This window comes from Phacochoerus africanus, chromosome 14, assembly GCF_016906955.1.
Source record: "Phacochoerus africanus isolate WHEZ1 chromosome 14, ROS_Pafr_v1, whole genome shotgun sequence".
NCBI lineage: Eukaryota > Metazoa > Chordata > Mammalia > Artiodactyla > Suidae > Phacochoerus > Phacochoerus africanus.
The window spans coordinates 46,100,469-46,120,030 of NC_062557.1; the positions used below are offsets into that span (position 1 = coordinate 46,100,469).

General features: G+C 37.4%; 1 protein-coding gene across 1 annotated transcript in view; it reads left to right on the forward strand.

Annotated features, from left to right (window-relative positions):
- CPD (carboxypeptidase D) overlaps nt 1-19,562 on the forward strand; it is a 70,544-nt gene that overhangs the window by 13,218 nt on the left and 37,764 nt on the right. The window contains exons 3-4 of the mRNA XM_047756876.1: nt 18,543-18,685; nt 19,343-19,512. Coding sequence (XP_047612832.1) covers nt 18,543-18,685; nt 19,343-19,512 — 313 coding nt within the window. The remainder of the gene's footprint in view (nt 1-18,542; nt 18,686-19,342; nt 19,513-19,562) is intronic.

Genomic DNA, 19,562 nt, shown 5'->3' on the forward strand with positions numbered 1-19,562 from the left:
ATATTGAGGTATATTTGGCTTAAAGTAGATTGTTGACAGAAGGGAAAGAACATGGGGAAGATAATTACCAAACTGTTTTGGACAGCAGAGAAGGTTAGATTTGGTCCAAAAATGGACCAAAAAGCTTATTCTTCAGTAGCATTTTCTGTGTCATTAAACAGGGCATTATGTCATAATCCTTATGACGTCAGAAAATTGGAATCTACATAAAATAAAAAAGAATCAAATGGATAGTATAGAACTGAAAAAATCTGATATCTGATACTAAGAAACAGACAAATCTATAAATATAGTAGGAAATTTTAAACATGCCTTTCTCAGTAGTTGTTAGATCACGAAGACAAAAATATCGGTAAGGGTGGAGAGGATTTAAATAACATAAACCAATCTGACCTAATGACCATGTGCAAAATACTGTCCCCGTATCTAATTTTCCTGCAGAGTCTGGTTACTTATCTGAAGTGTGTGTGATAAGTGATTTACCACTGGTCACACTTAAGGAAGATGTGTCTAGTTCTATTAGTGCTTGTGTTACTTTGTTTTAGAAATTATCTATTAAGAGCAAAGTCGCAAACATACTAAAACTTCAAGCATTCTTCTGCCTTTGCTTGCTTCACATTCCAATAGGATCAAGTCGAAACATCTTAGTATGGCACCAAAGATCCCACAGTCTGGCTCAAGCCTACATTTCTAGGCTCGTCCTTCCTGCAAAACATGAACCTTCACATATTGGGCTGTTCTCTGTCCCAAATGCTTTTCTCAAGTTCAGCTGTAACCTACTCTGATACCTCCTCCCCTGTATTACCTCACTCTCCTGCCTTCCTGGAATTCTTTGTTTAACATCAGTGTAGTGTTTATCTATTTACACTGTTAGTTTTTTCTGTCTCCTGCCAGAGTGTGCATTCTTTGATAATAAGGTCAGTGTGGTGCTACTCATTTTGGAGTTGTCATTATACAAAATGTATTGGCAGGAAAAGTGTCCTAGAGGAAGTGAGACTAGGGCAGTTTTTACAGTCACTTGGAATGTGGTCTGTTTAGAGAAAAGGGCTTTATCTAGAGGGATGCTGTGCAAAAGGGAGTATGAGCTATATAAGAAATTATGTAAGAATTGCAGAACTGACCATCAGTTAGATAGCAGAACAGTGTGTCAAGGCAAAGAAAGACCTAAAGACATAACTTTGAGGTGTCGAGCCTGGATAAATAAGAATGGTTATGGAAAAGGGAAGGAACTAATAGAGAAGTGTGCTCTGTGTGTGTGTGTTTTCTCTTCAGATGGGAAAGGATTGAAAATTGGAGTTGATACTGGATGTACTAATTATAAGTACCCAATGTACAGTTGGGTGATAGCTCTGGAGCTTGGGAAAGAGGTCAAAATGATGAAGAGATTCAGGAGTTATGAGACTTGTGGAAAGCATATGGCAGTGTACATGATTTTGAAAATTGAATTGATACTGTTAATTGCTTGGAGGCAGAAATTCAACTAGAAAAAAAATATACATATAAATGAACAGATGGATGCTTTTTCATTTCCAAAGTGAATGTACTTATGGCCTTCTGTACTGGGATGTTTTCTTTAAGGAATGCCAAACAGATTACATATTCTTAGCCTGTTCATATTTTAAGAATACTATTGATAATCAAATATACATTAGTCAATGGCTTTTGATCTTAGCTGATCTTATACATTAAGGAACTAGTTGATCTTTTTTCCTTCCTTTTGCTCTCTCTTAATCTGAGTGCCATCTAATTTACAAGGAAAGCAAAAAGGTAAAATGGTACTCAAACAGAATATTTGCTTCTACTTGAGTCATGAGTTTGCTTTAGTAAACTGAAATATAGCCTCATAAAAACCTGACCTTTAGGAGTAGTGTGGTTGTATATTCTACAATGTAATTGTAGGCTTTCATGCAGGTTGAGAAAGAACCAAACACTAAACACTACTTTAGGATTTGGCCAGTGTCTAAACATTAGGCTGTGTGTGTGTGTGTTTAACACAGGTGGTAGAGAATGGGAAAGTATTTTTAAAAAATTGCTATTCAAAGAGCTGTGTGAGAGATAGTGCTGACCAAGTTAGACAAAACAGAAAACAGATGCAAGACTGTGTAATGTAGTTTAACTTTGTAGAATCATACCATTAGCAAATATATATTCAGTGGGAGTGGTGAAGGAAATAGATTTTCGTAAGATAAGTTGTTCAGATTACAAAGACCAAGTTCAACTAAGATTTGGTCAAAGTGAACTTGAATTTAAAGACCAGGAATATGGGGAAAATTTTTTTTCAAGGACAACTTCCGTTGTTTCTATTCATTTGATCCAGATGTTCCACTTAAAATTTTTTTATGACCATCATGCTCATTAGCTTTTAAAAATACCTCAATGAGTACAAAATATCACTTAATAATTCACTTATTATATATAAATTGTTTACAAAAGTCTAATCTATGAGAACTTCTGTGTTTTGAAGTAGTTTTATTAAATGAGTAACAGCAAGCTCCAAATGTAAATATAGAATGGAAATTACCTACCTATATTTCAATATTCTGAAATGCTTTTCGTGATGAAAATAATGTTCTTGTAAAATATTTATGGTTTTTCTGGTTGGTGGTGGTGGTGGTTTTTTGGGGGGCCGTACCTGTGTCATGTGGCAGTTTCCGGGTCAGGGGTCAAACTCAAGCCACAGCAGCAACAACGCCAAATCCTTAACCACCAGGCCACTCCTTTTGGGGTTCTTATATAATGCATTTTGATATTTTATAGTTCGCCTACTGAGACAAGTTTTTAAAAACTTGCTATGTTTGAGTCTTAACATTATAACATTGGTTATTTTTTCCCAATGGCTTTTTTGCATGAAACATAGAAATGAATCATTAGTGCCCCATCTTTAAATAAATGATTGAATTTGTTTAAGTACTCTCCACCTCCTTAAAACTAGATCTCTCTAGTGAAAACAATAATAGGGATTGGTTCCAGATCAAAATGAATTGGATCTCTTAAAGCATATGAAGATTAGGTGTAAGACACATTGAAGGAGTTGAGTGGAAATGAGTAGATTCTTTGATTGGAAGATCTAGCCACCCATAACTGTTATATTGATCGCAATTTATTGTAGTGCTGGAAAAATTCCTCATGGCTACACTTTTAGTCTTATTCTTTTTTTTTTTTTTTTCTTTGTCTTTTTGCCTTTTCTAGGGCCGCTCCTGCAGCATATGGAAGTTCCCAGACTAGGGGTCGAATTGGAGCTATAGCCACCGGCCTATGCCAGAGCCACAGCAATGAGGGATCCGAGCTGCGTCTGCAACCTACACCACAGCTCATGGCAACGCCGGATCCTTAACCCACTGAGCAAGGCCAGGGATCAAACCCTCAACCTCGTGCTTCCTAGTCGGATTCGTTAACCACTGTGCCACAACGGGAACTCCAGTCTTATTCTTAAATATTGGTAAAGGAAGGAAAGCATCACAAAGTTTCACAATACATTGCATCCAATTTATTCTTAGCTCAGAAGACTCCATATTGGTAGAGAGGCTAAAATAATATGTATACCTTTTGTCTTTCTTTGCCAGTTTCTCTGGGGAGTAGAAGGAAATAGTCTACCTCAGTGGCTTTCAGACTGGGTATGTATGGGGAGGAGGAGGAGACCATTTAGTTTGAGTCACTTTAAGGAAATAAATTTCCAGATCTTCCATACCTACTCTTTTCTAATACTGCTCTGCCTGAGAAAGATGCTACCTGCAGAAGTTGAAACTCATAGCCTGTTCTCCCGCTTGACTGAAGATAGGCATGCCTTTCTACCCATCTGAATCACACTATAGTATGTTGACTTAGCATTTTCCAAACTTACAGTGCACCAAAAACAAAAAGGACAATTTGGTGGTTATTTTAATGGTATCATAAAAGCATCACTCAGACTTCTAATTTAAAGCTCTATTTTCAGTAATTATTATCTGTCAGGTTTATTGTTGATCAAAATCTATGTAAAACTATGCTTTTATTGATAAATACCAGTCGTTATTGTAATACTTCACTTTAAAAGATGAAGATTTAATAGGGCATTAAGATCACTGGAAATTAAGAGAACTTTAAATACGCATATATACGTATCATTTTAGATTGAAGTATTATAGGATGATCGTTGAAAGACTTTCAAGCATAAAAGTAAATCCCATTCAAATAACAATCTGTGGGACAAGTGGAATGGAAATAAAAGTACAAAGAGAAAAAGGGAAGATGTGAAATTCCTCCCGCTGGAGTTCTTGCCATGGCGCAGTGGGTTAGGAATCTGACTGCAGTGGCTGGGTTGCTGCAGAGGTGCGGGTTCGATCCCTGGCCTGCACAGTGGGTTAAATGGTCCAGTGTTGCTGCATCTGTGGCACAGGGTGCAGCTGTGGCTCAGATTCAGTCCCTGGGCTGGGAACTTCCATATGCCACAGGTGCCATAAAGTCAAAAAATAAAATAAAAATAAAATTCCTCATGTTGAAGAGTATATTCATGCAGGTTTTAAATAGATGATTCTCAAAATCAAATCAAAGTATTTTTATTTATTTGAATCCACCTAAAATAATAATATAAAATTTTTATTTAAAGACATAGAAATTTACATTTGCAAAAGATTACATTTTTTGCAATTATTTAAATTTAAAATGGAAACTTTCTGACACCAACTTTAAAATGCATGAAGTGTTACATACTTTTTCAAAACTATTTTACTATGAATAAAAAAGTTCGAAGGTCATTTGTTTGGATAGACCCTGAGAGTCTAATAGCTGTTCCTGGCTTGCTTATTTATGATTGTTAATAAATAGGTTAAATAGCAGATCCTTTATGTACTATTAGTAAAGCGCTTTGTTGCTTTGAGGTATGCCTGTGGGAAATGTTTCACTCCCAAAATTAAAATTTTCTTTGACTGGATAAAGGTAATATTCTGAAATCAGACATTTTTTCCTTTAGTCTCTGTTGAGCCACATAACATGTCAGCTTTAAAAAATAAACAAATGTAGGAATTCCCGTCATGGCTCAGCAGTTAGCAAATCCAGCTAGCATCCATGAGGATATGGGTTCGATCCCTGGCCTCACTCAGTGGGTTAAGGATCTGGCGTTGCCCTGAGCTATGGTGTAGGTCGCAGACTTGGCTCAGATCCTGTGTTGTTGCAGATTTGGTATAGGCTGGCAGCTACAGTTCTGATTTGACTGCTGGTGTGGTCCTAAAAAGACAAAAAAAAAAGTATTAACTGAATCTGGCATTAGGTGTAGCTGTCAGGAATGTCAGGCCTATCTGCAGATCATTGTTCTCTGTCAGTGAACACTAGCTTTGTATAAGTAGGTTTTCTGCTAAGGGGAAAAAAAAAAAATCAAGACAATGAACCTGAACCAGCTACTTAGCTAAGATTACTTATTATACAGTCTTTGACATTTAGAATTGGAAAAATAATATGAAGTTTAACACAGATGGCAAATAATACCTATTTGTGGAATATCACAAAAATTCTCTAATTATTCATAACTCAGTTAATACCCCCATTTGCATTCCAGGTTTTTTTAGATGATTTTTAAAGTAATTTTTAAACTAAAACTTAAAGTTGGTGAATAAAGACTTTTTGATATTCTTTTTTTTCCCTGTTTTATTTTTATTTTTTTTGACCCAATATGCAAATATGTGTATTTTTTTCTACTGTACAGCATGGTGACTCAGTTACACTTACATGTATACATTCTTTTTTTTCATATTACATGTTCCATTTGATATTCTTTTTTTTTTTCCCTGTCTTTTCTATGGTAGCACTCGTGGCATATGGAGGTTCCCAAGCTAGGGGTCTAATCAGAGCTATAGACGCTGGCCAACGCCAGAGCCACAGCAACGCGGGATCCGAGCTGTGTCTGCGACCTACACCACAGCTCACGGCAATGCCGGATCCTTAACCCACTGAGCAAGGCCAGGGACTGAACCCGCAACTTCATGGTTCCTAGTCGCATTCGTTAACCACTGCGCCATGACAGGAACTCCTCCATTTGATATCCTAAGGTTAGGATAGCTTTATCATTTTTGTCTGGCAGCTAAAAGTTACTTTCTATTCTTCTGCCATTGATTGACTCTTAGGAGTTTTGAAAGAGAAAGGTAAAGGTGTATAGCATGGATCACTATTTGCCTCCTGGGAATGGCTCATTATTATAGACTCAGAGGAAATGTGCTTTATTTTTGTGAGATTTCACTGAGAGAAGGATATTTTGTAGATAGCTTCCTGTTATTGATTTCTATGTAATTCTGTCATGTCAAAGAACATACTCTATATAATTTCATTTCTTTTAAATTTGCTGTTTGTTTTACGACTCAGGATATGGTCTGTCTTGGTGAATATTCCACACATACTTCAGAAGAATATGTATTCTACTCTTTGGGGGTAGGATCTACTATAAATGTCATTTAGCTCTAGTTGCGTGATGCTGTTTTTCAATTCTTGTCTATCCTTTGCTGATTTTCTGTTTACTTGTTCTGTTGGTTACTGAAGGAGGAATAGTGACGTCTGCAACTATGACTGTGGATTCGTCCATCTCTTCTGTTGGTACTATCAGTTTTTGTCTCATGTTTTGAAGTTCTGTTAGTTGCCATATTTAGGATTGGTATCTTCTCTTGGTGAATTGAATCTTTTGTCATTATGTGCTACCCATCCCTCTTTATACTTGGTATTTTACCTTGCTCTAAAATCTACTTTATTTGATATTAATATAGTCAATCCATCTTTCATCTGATTTGTGTTTACATGGTATATTTTTCCCATTCTTTTAATTTACCTTACAATTTATCTTTAAAGTGAGGATACACTTGGGACTTGTTTTTTAATTCAGTTTGACCATTTCTTTTAGTTGGTGCATTTGTACCATTTACATTGAATGTAGTTGTGGATATATTTGGATTAAGGTCTACCTTTTTATTACTTTTCTCTTTGTCTCTCTGTTTTTTATTCCATTGCTTCCTCTTTTCTATCTCCTGTTGTATTGTTTGTATGTTTATTGTGTCATTTTAACTGTATTTTTTTATTGGTTTTATCTTTTTTTTTTTTTTTTTTTTTTTTTTTTGTCTATTTAGAGCCACACCCGCGGCATATGTAGGTTCTCAGGCTAGGGGTCTAATCAGAGCTGTAGCTGCCGGCCTACACCACAGCTCACGGCAATGCTGGATACTTAACCTGCTGAGCGAGGCCAGGGATCGAACCCAAAACCTCATGGTTCCTAGTTGGATTCGTTAACCACTGAGCCACGACAGGAACTCCCTTTACTGTATTTTTTTACTGTATCTCTTTGTAAAGTTTTGTTTTGGAAGTTGCTCTGGGAATCACAATTTACAATTACTTAACTTTTCATCACAATTTACATACTTAACTTTTCACAGTTCTACCTAGAGGTAATATTTTACCACTTCCAGAGGAACATACAAGTCTTAGCACCACACCCTTTACCCTACCCTTTAGGTTGCAGTTGCATTATATGTATTTTATGTATACTTATATGTATATATACATACATTAAACCCCACATTATATGTACACACATCAATGTGTGTATATACACACATTAAACTCCACAATACACACATTATAACCCACCAGTGTTATAATTTTTGCTTTCAATTTATATACGTATTTTTGAAAACTTAAGAGGAGGAAAACAATTTATTATATTTACCCAGATGTTTACCATTTCTGTTTTTTTCATTCTTAAATTTTTTCTTGGTATCATTACTCTTGTACTTGAAGAATTTCCTTAAGCATTTCTTTTAAAGCTAGTCTGCTTGTGGTAGATTCTTTTAGCTTTCTTTCACTGAGAATATCTATTTTTGCCTTCATTCCTGAAGGTTATTTCCCTGGATATAAAACTCTGAATTTTTGGAGTTCCCTTTGCGGTGCAGCAGAAACGAACCCAGCCAGTATCCATAAGGATGTGGGTTTGATCCCTGGCCCCGCTTAGTGGGTCAGGATACAGCGTTGCCATGAGCTGTGGTGTAGTCACAAGCTGGGCTCGATTCTGGTGTTGCTGTGGCTGTGGCATAAGCCGGCAGCTGCAGCTTCCATTCAACCCCTAGCCTGGGAACTTCCATGTGCCGTGGGTGTGGCCCTAAAAAACAAAACAAAAAACAAAAAAAGAAAAACCCCAAAAAACCAACAACCCAAAAAACATCAAAGCAAAACTCTGGGTTTTTAAACTTTTTACTTATTTATTTATTTATTTACTTACTTACTTACTTATTTATTTATTTTATTTTATTTTATTTTTTTTTTGGTCTTTTTGCTATTTCTTGGGCCGCCCCTGTGGCATATGGAGGTTCCCAGGCTAGGGGTCGAATCAGAGCTGTAGCCGCCGGCCTACGCCAGAGCCACAGCAACCCTGGATCCGAGCCGCGTCTGCAACCTACACCACAGCTCACGGCAACGCCGGATTGTTAACCCACTGAACGAGGCCAGGGACCGAACCTGCAACCTCATGGTTCCTAGTCGGATTCGTTAACCACTGCGCCACAACGGGAACACCTATTTATTTATTTTTAAATGTTTTGTGCCATTGCCTTCTGGCCCTTTCATGGCTTCTGATGAAAAATTCACAGTCATTTGATTTGTTTCCCTATATAAATGTATCCTTTTTCTCTGACCACTTTCAAGATTTTTTCCTTTATCTCTGTATTTCACTAGTTTGATTATGAAATATCTAGGCATGAATTTCTTTGAGTTTATCCTGTTTGAGAATTGCTGAGCTTCTTTAAATACAAGTTGTATGTCTTTCACCAAATTTGGAAAGTTTTCAGCCATTATTTCTTCAACATTTTTTTTTTTTCAGCATGGCATTCTTTTTCTTCTCCTTTTGGCAAAAATGTTAGACATTTTGGTACTATCCGTAAAACTCTGTTCTTTTATTTTTTTCTGTGTTGTTCAGATTAGATAATTTCTGCTTATCAGCCTTCAAGTTAACTCTCCTCTTTGTCATTTCCATTCTTCTGTTGAACTCATCCAGGAAATTTAAAAATTTTGGTTATTATATTTTTTTTACTCTTGAAATTTCTGTTTTGTTCTTTTTAAAATCTTCTGTTTCTTTTGTTTCAGTTCAAGAATGTTTAATCTTGGAGTTCCTGTCATGGCTTAGTGGTAACAAACCCAACTAGTAACCATGAGGACGCAGGTTCGATCCCTGGCCTCACTCAGTGGGTTAAGGATCCAGCCTTGCTATGAGCTGTGGTATAGGTTGCAGACGCAGCTCAGATCTAGAGTTGCTGTGGCTGTGGTGTAGGCCTGTGGCTACAGCTCCAATTCGACCCCTAGCCTGGGAACTTTCACATGCCGCAGGTGCGGCCCTAAAAGACAAAAAAAAAAAAAAAGAATGTTTAATCTTCCTTAAAGCATGGCTATAATAATTGCTTTAAGGTTAGTTTGATAATTCCGACATCTAGGTCACCTTTGGGTTGGTGTGTATTGATTATTTTTTCCTTATAAGTTCTTGACATTTTCCTAGTTCTTTGAATGTCAAATAATTTTTGGATTATATTTCCAACATTTTGAGTTTTATGAGATCTGAGTCTTATTTAAATTCTATAAGAAATGGTAATTTTTTGGTTTCTGTTCTGGCAGTGAATGACCCAGTTACGTTCAGCTGCAAGTTGTGATTTGCCTCGTGTGTGTTGTGATTCCAATGCGGGTGCAGTTTTCAAAGCCTTTGCACTACCTGTTCAGATCTGTCTTATGCGAGCACCACCCAAGGATCCATCTGAGGTCTGGGATATGGGCTATTCTGTAGATGAGTTCTTAATGCTTTTGGTATGCTGTTCAGGGTCAGGTCCTGACAAGTGGAATTTAGGGTTGAGCCCAGCAGTTCATAGAAAACCTTATATGATCCCTATCTTGAACTCTGTCCTATCTGTAGTCTCATAATCTCTGGCCTCCAAGGCTTCCCAAAATAGATTGTGAATAAAGACATCAAAGGATGTGCCATATCATTAGTTGCCAGGGAAATACAAGGTGAAACCACCAGGAGATACCACTGCACATCCCCAGGATACTTAAAATTAAAAAGGCTGATCTGTTGTTTGAGCAACTTGTTAGCTAAGGATGCTGAGCAGTTAGAACATTCATACCTTGATGGAGGGAATGTAATATGGTACAGCCACTTTGGAAAACAGTTTGACACTTTCTTATGAAGTTAAATTTACTTACCGCATGATCCAGCCATGCCTCTCCTAGATACTGGCTCCAATGACATGAAAAAAGTATGTCCACAGTAAGACTTAGACACAGCTTTATTCATAATTGCCAAAAACTGAAACCAAATCAAATACCCACCACATAGTGAATGGAATATGTAGCTTTAAAAAAGAAAAAGAGGAGAATTTGTATATATAATATGAATGAATCTCAAAAACATTAAGTGAAAGAAGCCTAATACAAAAGACTGTACATTGTATGACCTCATTTATATGACATTCTGGAGAAGGCAAAAATAGAGGGAAAGAAATTAGATTAGTGGTTGCCCAGGGCCTGGGAGCCGAGGGGAGGGAACTCTTTGGGGGTGATGCAAATGTTCTGTGTCTTGATTGTGGTGGTGGTTATATGACTGTGCACATTGCAGTCATATTAAAAGGGATTACAGGGTGTACATTGTACCACACACACTAAACCTGACTTAAAAAAATCCGTAAAGCAGCATGCTGATTAGAGAGATTATCAAAATTGTTTTGGATCACTTACCTCATACTTGGGTAAAGGGAAATTGAGAAAATCTGTAGGCTTCAGAGAAGAATAAAATTTAAAGTATCCTGAAAAAAAAGGTGTATTTTGTGTATGCTGTTTTATAACCTTTTTTATTATTACATGGTAAATATCACAACTGTAATTATGTGTCTGCAATATTTTAAATGGTTGCAGAGTAGCCCATTTTATATCATAGTTTACTGATCCATCGTTTTTGGACATTCCCGTTGTTCCCAGTTTTATTCCCCCTTTAAGTTAAACACTAAAATCCTTGTCATTGTAGCTATCATCTTAGAATAAATTCCTAGAAAAGGAATTTCTGTGTTAAGGTCATGCCTATTTTAGAGATTTTTTTTTTTATACATGTTGCTAAATTGTTACCCAGAGGAGTTCCCATCCTGTCACAGCAGAAATGAATCTGACTGGGAACCATGAGGTTGTGCGTTCGATCCCTGGCCTCACTCAGTGGCTAAGGATCCGGCATTGCAGTAAGCTGTGGTGTAGGTCGAGGACGCGGCTCACATCTGGCTTTACTGTGGCACTGGCGTAGGCTGGCAGCTGTAGCTCCGATTTGACCCATAGCCTGGGAACCTCACATATGCTGCAGGTGCAGCCCCAAAAGGACAAAAGACAAAAAAAAAAAAATTGTTACCCAGCAATTTTTTATATGCCTTTATTTTTATTTATTTATTTATTTTTGGTTTTTTAAAAACTTTTTTAAAAGCAGTTTTTTGATCAACAGATGTTTTACAATTTTTTGGCAGTTAAGTCTATCATTCTTTCCCTTTTACGGTTTCGTACTACTCTGCTGTCGTACTTAGAAAGGCTTTCCTTATCCTGAGAGTATGAAAATACTAGTTGACTTCTGGTTTTGTTTATAGCTTCATTTTTACATCAAATTCCATGTGGATTTGAGACTTTATTTGGTATGAGATGAGGTAAATCTCACCTATATTTTTGTCACATAGTTAACCAGTTATCCATGTAACAGCTACTAATTCTTTCCCCATTAGTTTTAAATGTGTCTTTAATTATACCCTAAATGCTTTTGTTTCTGTTACTGTGCTTTCTGTTTTGTTCTGCTGGCCTATTTATTTTGACATCTTAATTGCACTGCTTTAGTTAAATATGGTTTTATAATACACTGTAATATCTGGCAATGCAAGTCTCTATTATCATTTTAATTTTTTATGGTTTTCTTGTATATTCTCACCCATTTATTTTTCCAAATTCTAGATCATTTTGTCTAGTTCCAATAAAAATCTGTTTTTTCTCCATGATATTTGTAAATTAATTTCAGGGACATCTGATATCTTTATATCCTCCTTTCTAGAAGCATGAAATTTACATCCCTCAGTACAATTTTATAATATTGATTTATAGTATGCATTTTATTACATTTAATCCCATACATGTTGTAGGTTTTGTTGCTAGGATCTTTTTTCTGTTACATTTTCTTTTTTTTTTAGGGCCGTACCCGCAACATACGCAAGTGCCCAGGTTAGGGGTTGAATCAAAGCTATGGCTGCTGGCCTACACCACAGCCATAGCAAAGTGGGATCCAAGTCGTGTCTGTGACCTCCACCACAGCTCACAGCAATGCCAGATCTTTAACCCACTGAGCAAGGCCAGGGATCAAACCTGCCTCCTTATGGATACTAGTCAGGTTTGTTACCACTGAGCCATGACAGGAACTGAACATTTTCTGATTATTGCTGAAATATAGGAAAGGCGTTGATTTTTGTATTGTTTTTATGTAGTCATCCTTTTATTTCCAATATCATTTTATATGACTTTCTGTTGAATAGTGTCTTATCAAAGAAAAATTGGGGGAATGTATGCCAAGATTTAATTAATATTCTGTATCCCCATAAGATCCCACACTGTGAAGTTACTATTAAATCTATAAAGATGTGTTTTAGTTAGTTATAGTATTCATTGTACTATTTCCTCAAGTCTATAGGACCTATAGAAAGACGTTTGTTGCCATGAATCAGTCCTTTAATTTTAGATTGTTTGGGGAGTTACATGTTAAAAAAATCACTCATTGGAGTTCCCCTTGTGGCTCAGTGGTTAACGAATCCAACTAGGAACCATGAGGTTGTGGGTTTGATCCCTGGCCTTGCTCAGTGGGTTAAGGCTTCAGCGTTGCCGTGAGCTGTGGTGAAGGTTGCAGATGTGGCTTGGATCCTGCATTGCTGTGGCTCTGGCATAGGCTGGTGGCTACAGCTCCGATTTAACCCCTAGCCTGGAAACCTCCATATGCCTTGGAAGCAGCCCAAGAAATGTCAAAAAGACCAAAAAAAAAAAAATCACTCATTGTACAGAGTGTGATCTGTAGGACCAGAGGCCACTGAATGTAGTTTATTCTCTGGGAATTAAGTCTAATTTTTAAAAGACTTCTGTCCTTCCCCCCCACCCCATACCCTAGGCATATGTTTGTATGTGTTATTGATTGGAGCTGGTTAGTTACAGTCCTCTTAATGTCTAAAAAGCTGGTTAGGTAACATTCTAAAATATGACTGTGAACTTTGTCTTCTTGTTGCTCTTAGCTAATTATTCTTAAATTGCTGCTGATATAAGATAATTAAGAGGTAGACAAAAGAATGCTAGGACTCAAGCCTGGTGATTATAGTATTATAAGTTGTCTATTTCACTGCCTTCTGGCATAATTAAAGTGTGAGTTGACTGTGTTTGCAACTTAATACAACTATTAAGGTTTTTTTTTCCCTTAGATTGGATGATTTTTTTTTCCTATTGTTTGACAAATGCAAAAAATTGGATTAGTTCACACTTGCATTACTCTGAAATTGGTATTTTTATGTGATCCGTGTGTTCCTTTCCCTCACCGAAACTCTGAACTCTGAATGGAAATATGTCTCTTATTTATAAATCCCTATACTCTTCATATGCCTTATACACAATGGCCATTGTTCTAGACTAGTATAGTAGTAAGAATTGGAGGTTAATAAATGTGATGTATGGTGAATAGCATAGGTATGTCCCTGTGCGTACATCAAGCGAGAGCTATCAAAGGTGATCAGAGGTCAACCATGACTGAAGGTGACTAATGTACTTAATGACTAAACATGACTTGTAGGATGTGAAAATCAGCATCTTAACCATTTTTCTGTTAAACCCAGAGCGAGTGCCAAAGTGCTGAGGGAAAAAACAAAAAGATGGATAGCTTGCCTTCTAAGAAAAAGGGTTCAGACAAAGTTACGAGGCTTGTAGTAGTTATCAACCTGCATATATATCCTGGGAAGACAAGGTCTGTTTGACATCTCCACATGGATGGTCAGTGGGAATCTCAAATTTACTGCATTCAAGATAGAAATCTTAATTCCTACTGCTACAACCTACTTACTTTCATTCCTCCAACAACTGTTTATTGGAGGACTATCACATGTCTTGTTCTAGTGCTTGAAGTATCCAGCAATGGGCCTAACAAATATCTCTACTCTTGTGATGCCTATAATCTAGCAGGGAGGCGGGGAAGGCAGTATATAATAAGATAGTGGATAAATTGCTAAGTGCTGTAGAAAAGGATGAGACAAATTGTGAGTGCTGGTGAGTTGGGCTTTGGGGATAGTGGTGGGGAGAAGTAAGTAGCAATTTTAAATGAAGAGATCAGAGTAAGCCTCAAGTTGAAATTGGATCAAAGAGCTGGAGGTGAGGGAATCAGTCAAGTAGGGATATCAGGGGAAGAGTATACCAGGCAAAGGAAAGAGCTAGAGTAAAGCCCCCAAATCAGGAGATAGCTGGTGTACCCTGGGAATAACAGGGAGGCCAGGGTGACTGGTGCAAAGCCAGTGATGGGGAGAGTGTTAAAGGAGGTTAGAGAAGAAAAGGGGGTGTTGGTAGATAAATCATGTAGGGCCTTAGGCTTTATGGGAGAATAACATCTGACTTACACTTTAGCAGAGTTACTCTGGCATCTCTGTTGAGAAAAGAACAGAGAAGGGCCAGGGCAGGAACAGGGAGAACTGTTGATCGTGAAATCCAGGTGCAGAAAGGATCATGGCTCACACCAGGGAAGCCGCAGTAAAGGTGAGGCGAAGTCTTTGGCTTCGGACTAGACTTTGAAGTTAGAACTAGCATGATTTCCTGATGCTATGTGGCTGCCACATCTACAGGCTTTTGGCCTGAGCAGCTAGAAGGATGGAAGTACCGTTAACCATGATGGGAGAGACGGCAGGTGGAGCTGGCGTAGGGAAGATGAGGATATAGACATTTCTTCAAAAAATGTATAAATGACCAATACACATATGAAAAGATGCTCAGGGAGTTCCCGTTGTGGCGCAGTGGTTAACGAATCCGACTAGGAACCATGAGGTTGCGGGTTCGGTCCCTGGCCTCGTTCAGTGGGTTAAGGATCCGGCGTTGCCATGAGCTGTGGTGTAGGTTGCAGACGCGGCTCGGATCCCGCGTTGCTGTGGCTCTGGTGTAGACTGGCAGCTACAGCTCCGACTCGACCCCTAGCCTGGGAACCTCCACATGCCGCAGGAGCGGCCCAAGAAATAGCAAAAAAAAAAAGAAAAGAAAAGATGCTCAATATCACTAATTATCAGGGAAAAGAAAATCAAAATACTTATAACTATTAGGATGACTGCTATAAAAAAGCAAAATAGCAAGTGTTGATGAAGATGAGGAGAATTTGGATCCTATTCCAAAAAGTTGAATACAAAGAATCACTCCCAAATTTGCTTGTATATTTAAGTTCTCCTATATTAGACATATAAAGACTTAGAAGTGTTACATGCTCTTGTGGGTTGATCCCTTTATTATTATGACACAGCCTTCTTTGTCTCTTGCTACATTCTTTGTTGTAAAGTCTATCTTGTCAGATATAAGCATTCCTACTTCATCTTTCTTTTCATTTCCATTTGTGTGGAATATCTTCTTCCATCCCTTACTTTCAGTCTGTGTATGTCTTTAGATCTGAAGTGAGTCTCTTATATGAGTCTTACTTTTTTATCCCTTCACCCATCCTATAATTTTTTACTAGAACATTTAGTCCAGCTAATATTTAAAATAATTATTGATATACATATATATATATATATTTTGCCATTTTGTTAATTTTTTGTTGTTTTTTTTTTTTAGTTCTTTTCTGTTCCTTCTTTTTTTGTTCTCGTGATTTGATGAATATTTTTAGTGTTAAGTTTGGATTATTTTCTCTTTATTTTTTGTGTATCTTTTATCAGTTTTTGGTTTGTGCTTACCATGAAGTTCATATATAATGACCTTTGTTATAGATTTCTATTTTAAGATGATCTCTTAAGTTCAAAGGCATTCTAAAAGCCCTACACTTTTACTCTCTCCCACCACCACGTTTTATGTAGGGTTTTTTTGTTTTGTTTTGTTTTTTTGTTTTTTGTTTTTTTTTTGGCCACACTTGTGGCATATGGAAGTTTCTTGGCTCCAGGGATCAAGTCCAAGCTAGAGCTGCAACCTGTGTCACAGTTGCAGCAATGCCAGATCCTTAACGCACTGAGCCAGACCAGGGATCAAACCAGCACCTCCACAGAGACAAGCCAGATCATTAACTTATTGTGCCTAGTGGGCACTCCATGTTTTATGTTTTGATGCACATTTTACATATTTTTATTTTGTGAATCTCTTAACTATATCTCTTATAGATATAGATGAATTCACAACTTTTGTCCTTTAAACTTTCTTCTAGCTGCTTTTAAGTTTCTCTTTGTCTTTAATTTTTGACACTTTAAATATAATGTCTTGCTGTGCACCTCTTTGAGTTCATGTTGTTTGGGACTCTCTGTGCTTCCTGGCCCTGGATGTCTCTTTCTCTCCATAGGTTAGGGAAGTTTTTAGCTACTATTTTTTAAAATAAGTTCTCTACTCTTTTTTTTTTTTTTTTAATCTTTCTTCTCTTCTGGGACCCTATAATGCAGATGTTAAGTATGCTTGATGTTTTTCTGCCAGACACTTAAACTATCCTTATTATTATTTTTTTTTCTTCTTAAATGTTTTGTCCTGTTCAGTTTGGGTGATTTTCACTACTCTGTCTTCCAGATCACTGATCCATTATTCTTTATCATCTAATCTATTGTTGATTCCCTCTAGTGTATTTTTCATTTTAGTTATTTTATTCTTCAGCTCTAATGGTCCTTTTTATATTTTTCCTTTGTTGAAATTCTCACTGTGTTCATCCATTCTTCTCCTATGTTCAGTAATCATCTTTGTGATCATTAACTCTATCAGGTAGATTGTTTAATCTCCATTTCATTTAGTTCTTTTTCTTTCTTTCATTTGCAACACATTACTTTGTCTTCTCATTTTGCCTAATTTTTTTGTGTTCTTTCTTTGTGTTAGGTAGGTTTGTACATCTCCTGTTCTTATTTTGGAGATGTCCTATGGGGCTCAGCAGCATGCTCCCCTCTGGTCACACAAGCCAAGTGCTTCAGGAGTGTTCCCTATGTGGTGGGCTGCTTGTGCCTTTCTGTTTGGCAGAGCCAACAACTTGGGCAAACTTGTGGGTGGGGCAGTACCTGGCATGGCTGGCTCTGATGCTTAGTGTTGCTTGACCACTGTGGGCATGCTGGTGATTGAAGCAGGCTCCCAGCTCTAATATATTAGAGGAGGATTCCAAAATGTTGCCTGTTAGTTCTGGTGTCTGCATGGTAGAATGAGATCGCAAAAATGGCTGCTGCCAGCATCTCAGTCCTTGGGCAGGGTGGGGTGGGAGGTCCCAGCTGCCTCTTACCTCCCCAGGAGGCTCTCTAAGATTGGCATGTGTGTCTGGTCTAGGCTACTTTCAAACTGCTGCCTCTGTGTTGGAACTCGGAGAGAGTACTTTTGTATGCGCCCTTATGAACAGGGTCTTGGTTTCCTACACCCTCTAGTTCTCCTGAACATAAGCCCCACTGGTTTTCAAAGCCAGGCCTTTTGAAGGTTTCTCTTCCTAATACAGGACCCCAGATAAGGACCCCAGTGTTGGTCTTGGACTTCCTGCTCTGCAGGGGTGACTTCACAGTTGGGATATTCCTCCTGCCTTTGAGTCATTGCACCAGGGGTATGGGTCCTGACTGGACTACCTTTCTGCTTCTCCTACCTATTTTGTTGTGGCTCTTCTTTATATTTTTGAGTTGTGGAATATATTTTCTGCTATTCCTCAGGTTATCCTCAGAGAAAGTTGCTCTGTAAATGGTTGTAATTCTGTTGTGCCCATGGGAGGAGGTGAGCTCAGGAGCTTCCTACTCTACCATCTTCAGACTCTTTGTGTCACCTTTGTGATACAGGGGAGTACAGTTAGAATAACAGGCCCTTAATGATGCTTTGGCATGAATATCCTTCACACCCTTAAGAGCATGTGTATCCTTCACACCCTTAAGAGCATGTGTATCCTTCATGTTCATGCTATTGAAAATCTGAATCTCTTTTTGCCCTACTTCTCACATTTGTAAAATGGGTGAAATAGCAATACCTACCTCATACCGTTGTTGTAAAGATTAAATGTTAATACACATAAAGCTTGTAGAATAGATCTGCCATGTAGTAAACACTCACATGTAGAGCCATTTTCATTATTGCTATTGTTATAAATTGTCATATTCATATTCTTTATAACTGTTTATCCTATCAATCAAATATATTTCCTTTACGTATCTTCCTTTTCAATGTGTATTTCTTTCACCTTCCTTATTAGTTTCTTCTATACTTCAAGAGCTTTGTCCAGTTTCAAATGATTTAATGAAAAGAGAATTTATACATGCTGAGATGGCTGATTTAATTTCTTTGATCTTTTGGGGAGTAAAATTCTGAAAATAAACTTATTTTTTCCCTTCATGTTTCAGGTGGTATGCAAGATTACAATTATGTATGGGCCAACTGTTTTGAGATCACGTTAGAACTGTCTTGTTGCAAGTACCCACCTGCCTCGCAGCTTAAACAAGAATGGGAGAATAATCGTGAGTCTTTGATCACATTGATTGAAAAGGTAAAAGTAGCTGAATGGAAGGTTTGGGGCTGGAAATAATTGACTAAATAAGGGGTAAATTTGTGTATATGAATAACAATCTATGCTAGAAACCCTTTATTTATCTGTTTTTATTACTGAAGATTGTAGATTAGGAAATGTTACATTAGAATCTATTAGAACATATTGTAGCTGTGCCTCTGTTACCCTTACCCCCCCCCCCCCAGGTCTTTTCCTCTGAGGGTTTCCTTTGACTGTCTTACAATACTTACAACCTGAAATAACTAGCAAAATTTGTACTACCAGATTCTTATAATGCCATGTGATATTTGCTGGAGGTCTTTTACCACAAAATGAACCATGGACATAAGTTTAATTTTAACATCAGCAGGCTAAATATACTATTTGATATACTAGAAATTATTACTTATGTCTTGTTGAGAAACATAGAAGTCCGGCTTTGAGGAGAGGGAATTTCGACAGCATTTTACCAGTTCAGGTTTCAGGTGACTTAAGTCTATAATTTATTTTAACTTGGAGAGATTGAAAAAATGTTTCAGGGAGCTAGAGGAATAACATTATTTTTTAGAAATTCTACCATCAGTGCAGAGAGGTTATTCTCTCTTGCCTTCCAAATTGATTGTCTCTGAGCATTCTACTTTGATCCTGTTTTTTTAGGTCCACATTGGAGTTAAAGGATTTGTTAAAGATTCAGTAACAGGGGCCGGCTTAGAGAATGCAACCATCTCAGTGGCTGGTATCAGTCATAATATCACGACAGGAAGATTTGGTGACTTCCACAGATTACTTGTTCCTGGAACTTATAACATTACAGCGGTTTCAACTGGGTAAGAATTTAGACTCTTAAAGTGTCAAGCTTTTGTTTATGTCTAATATA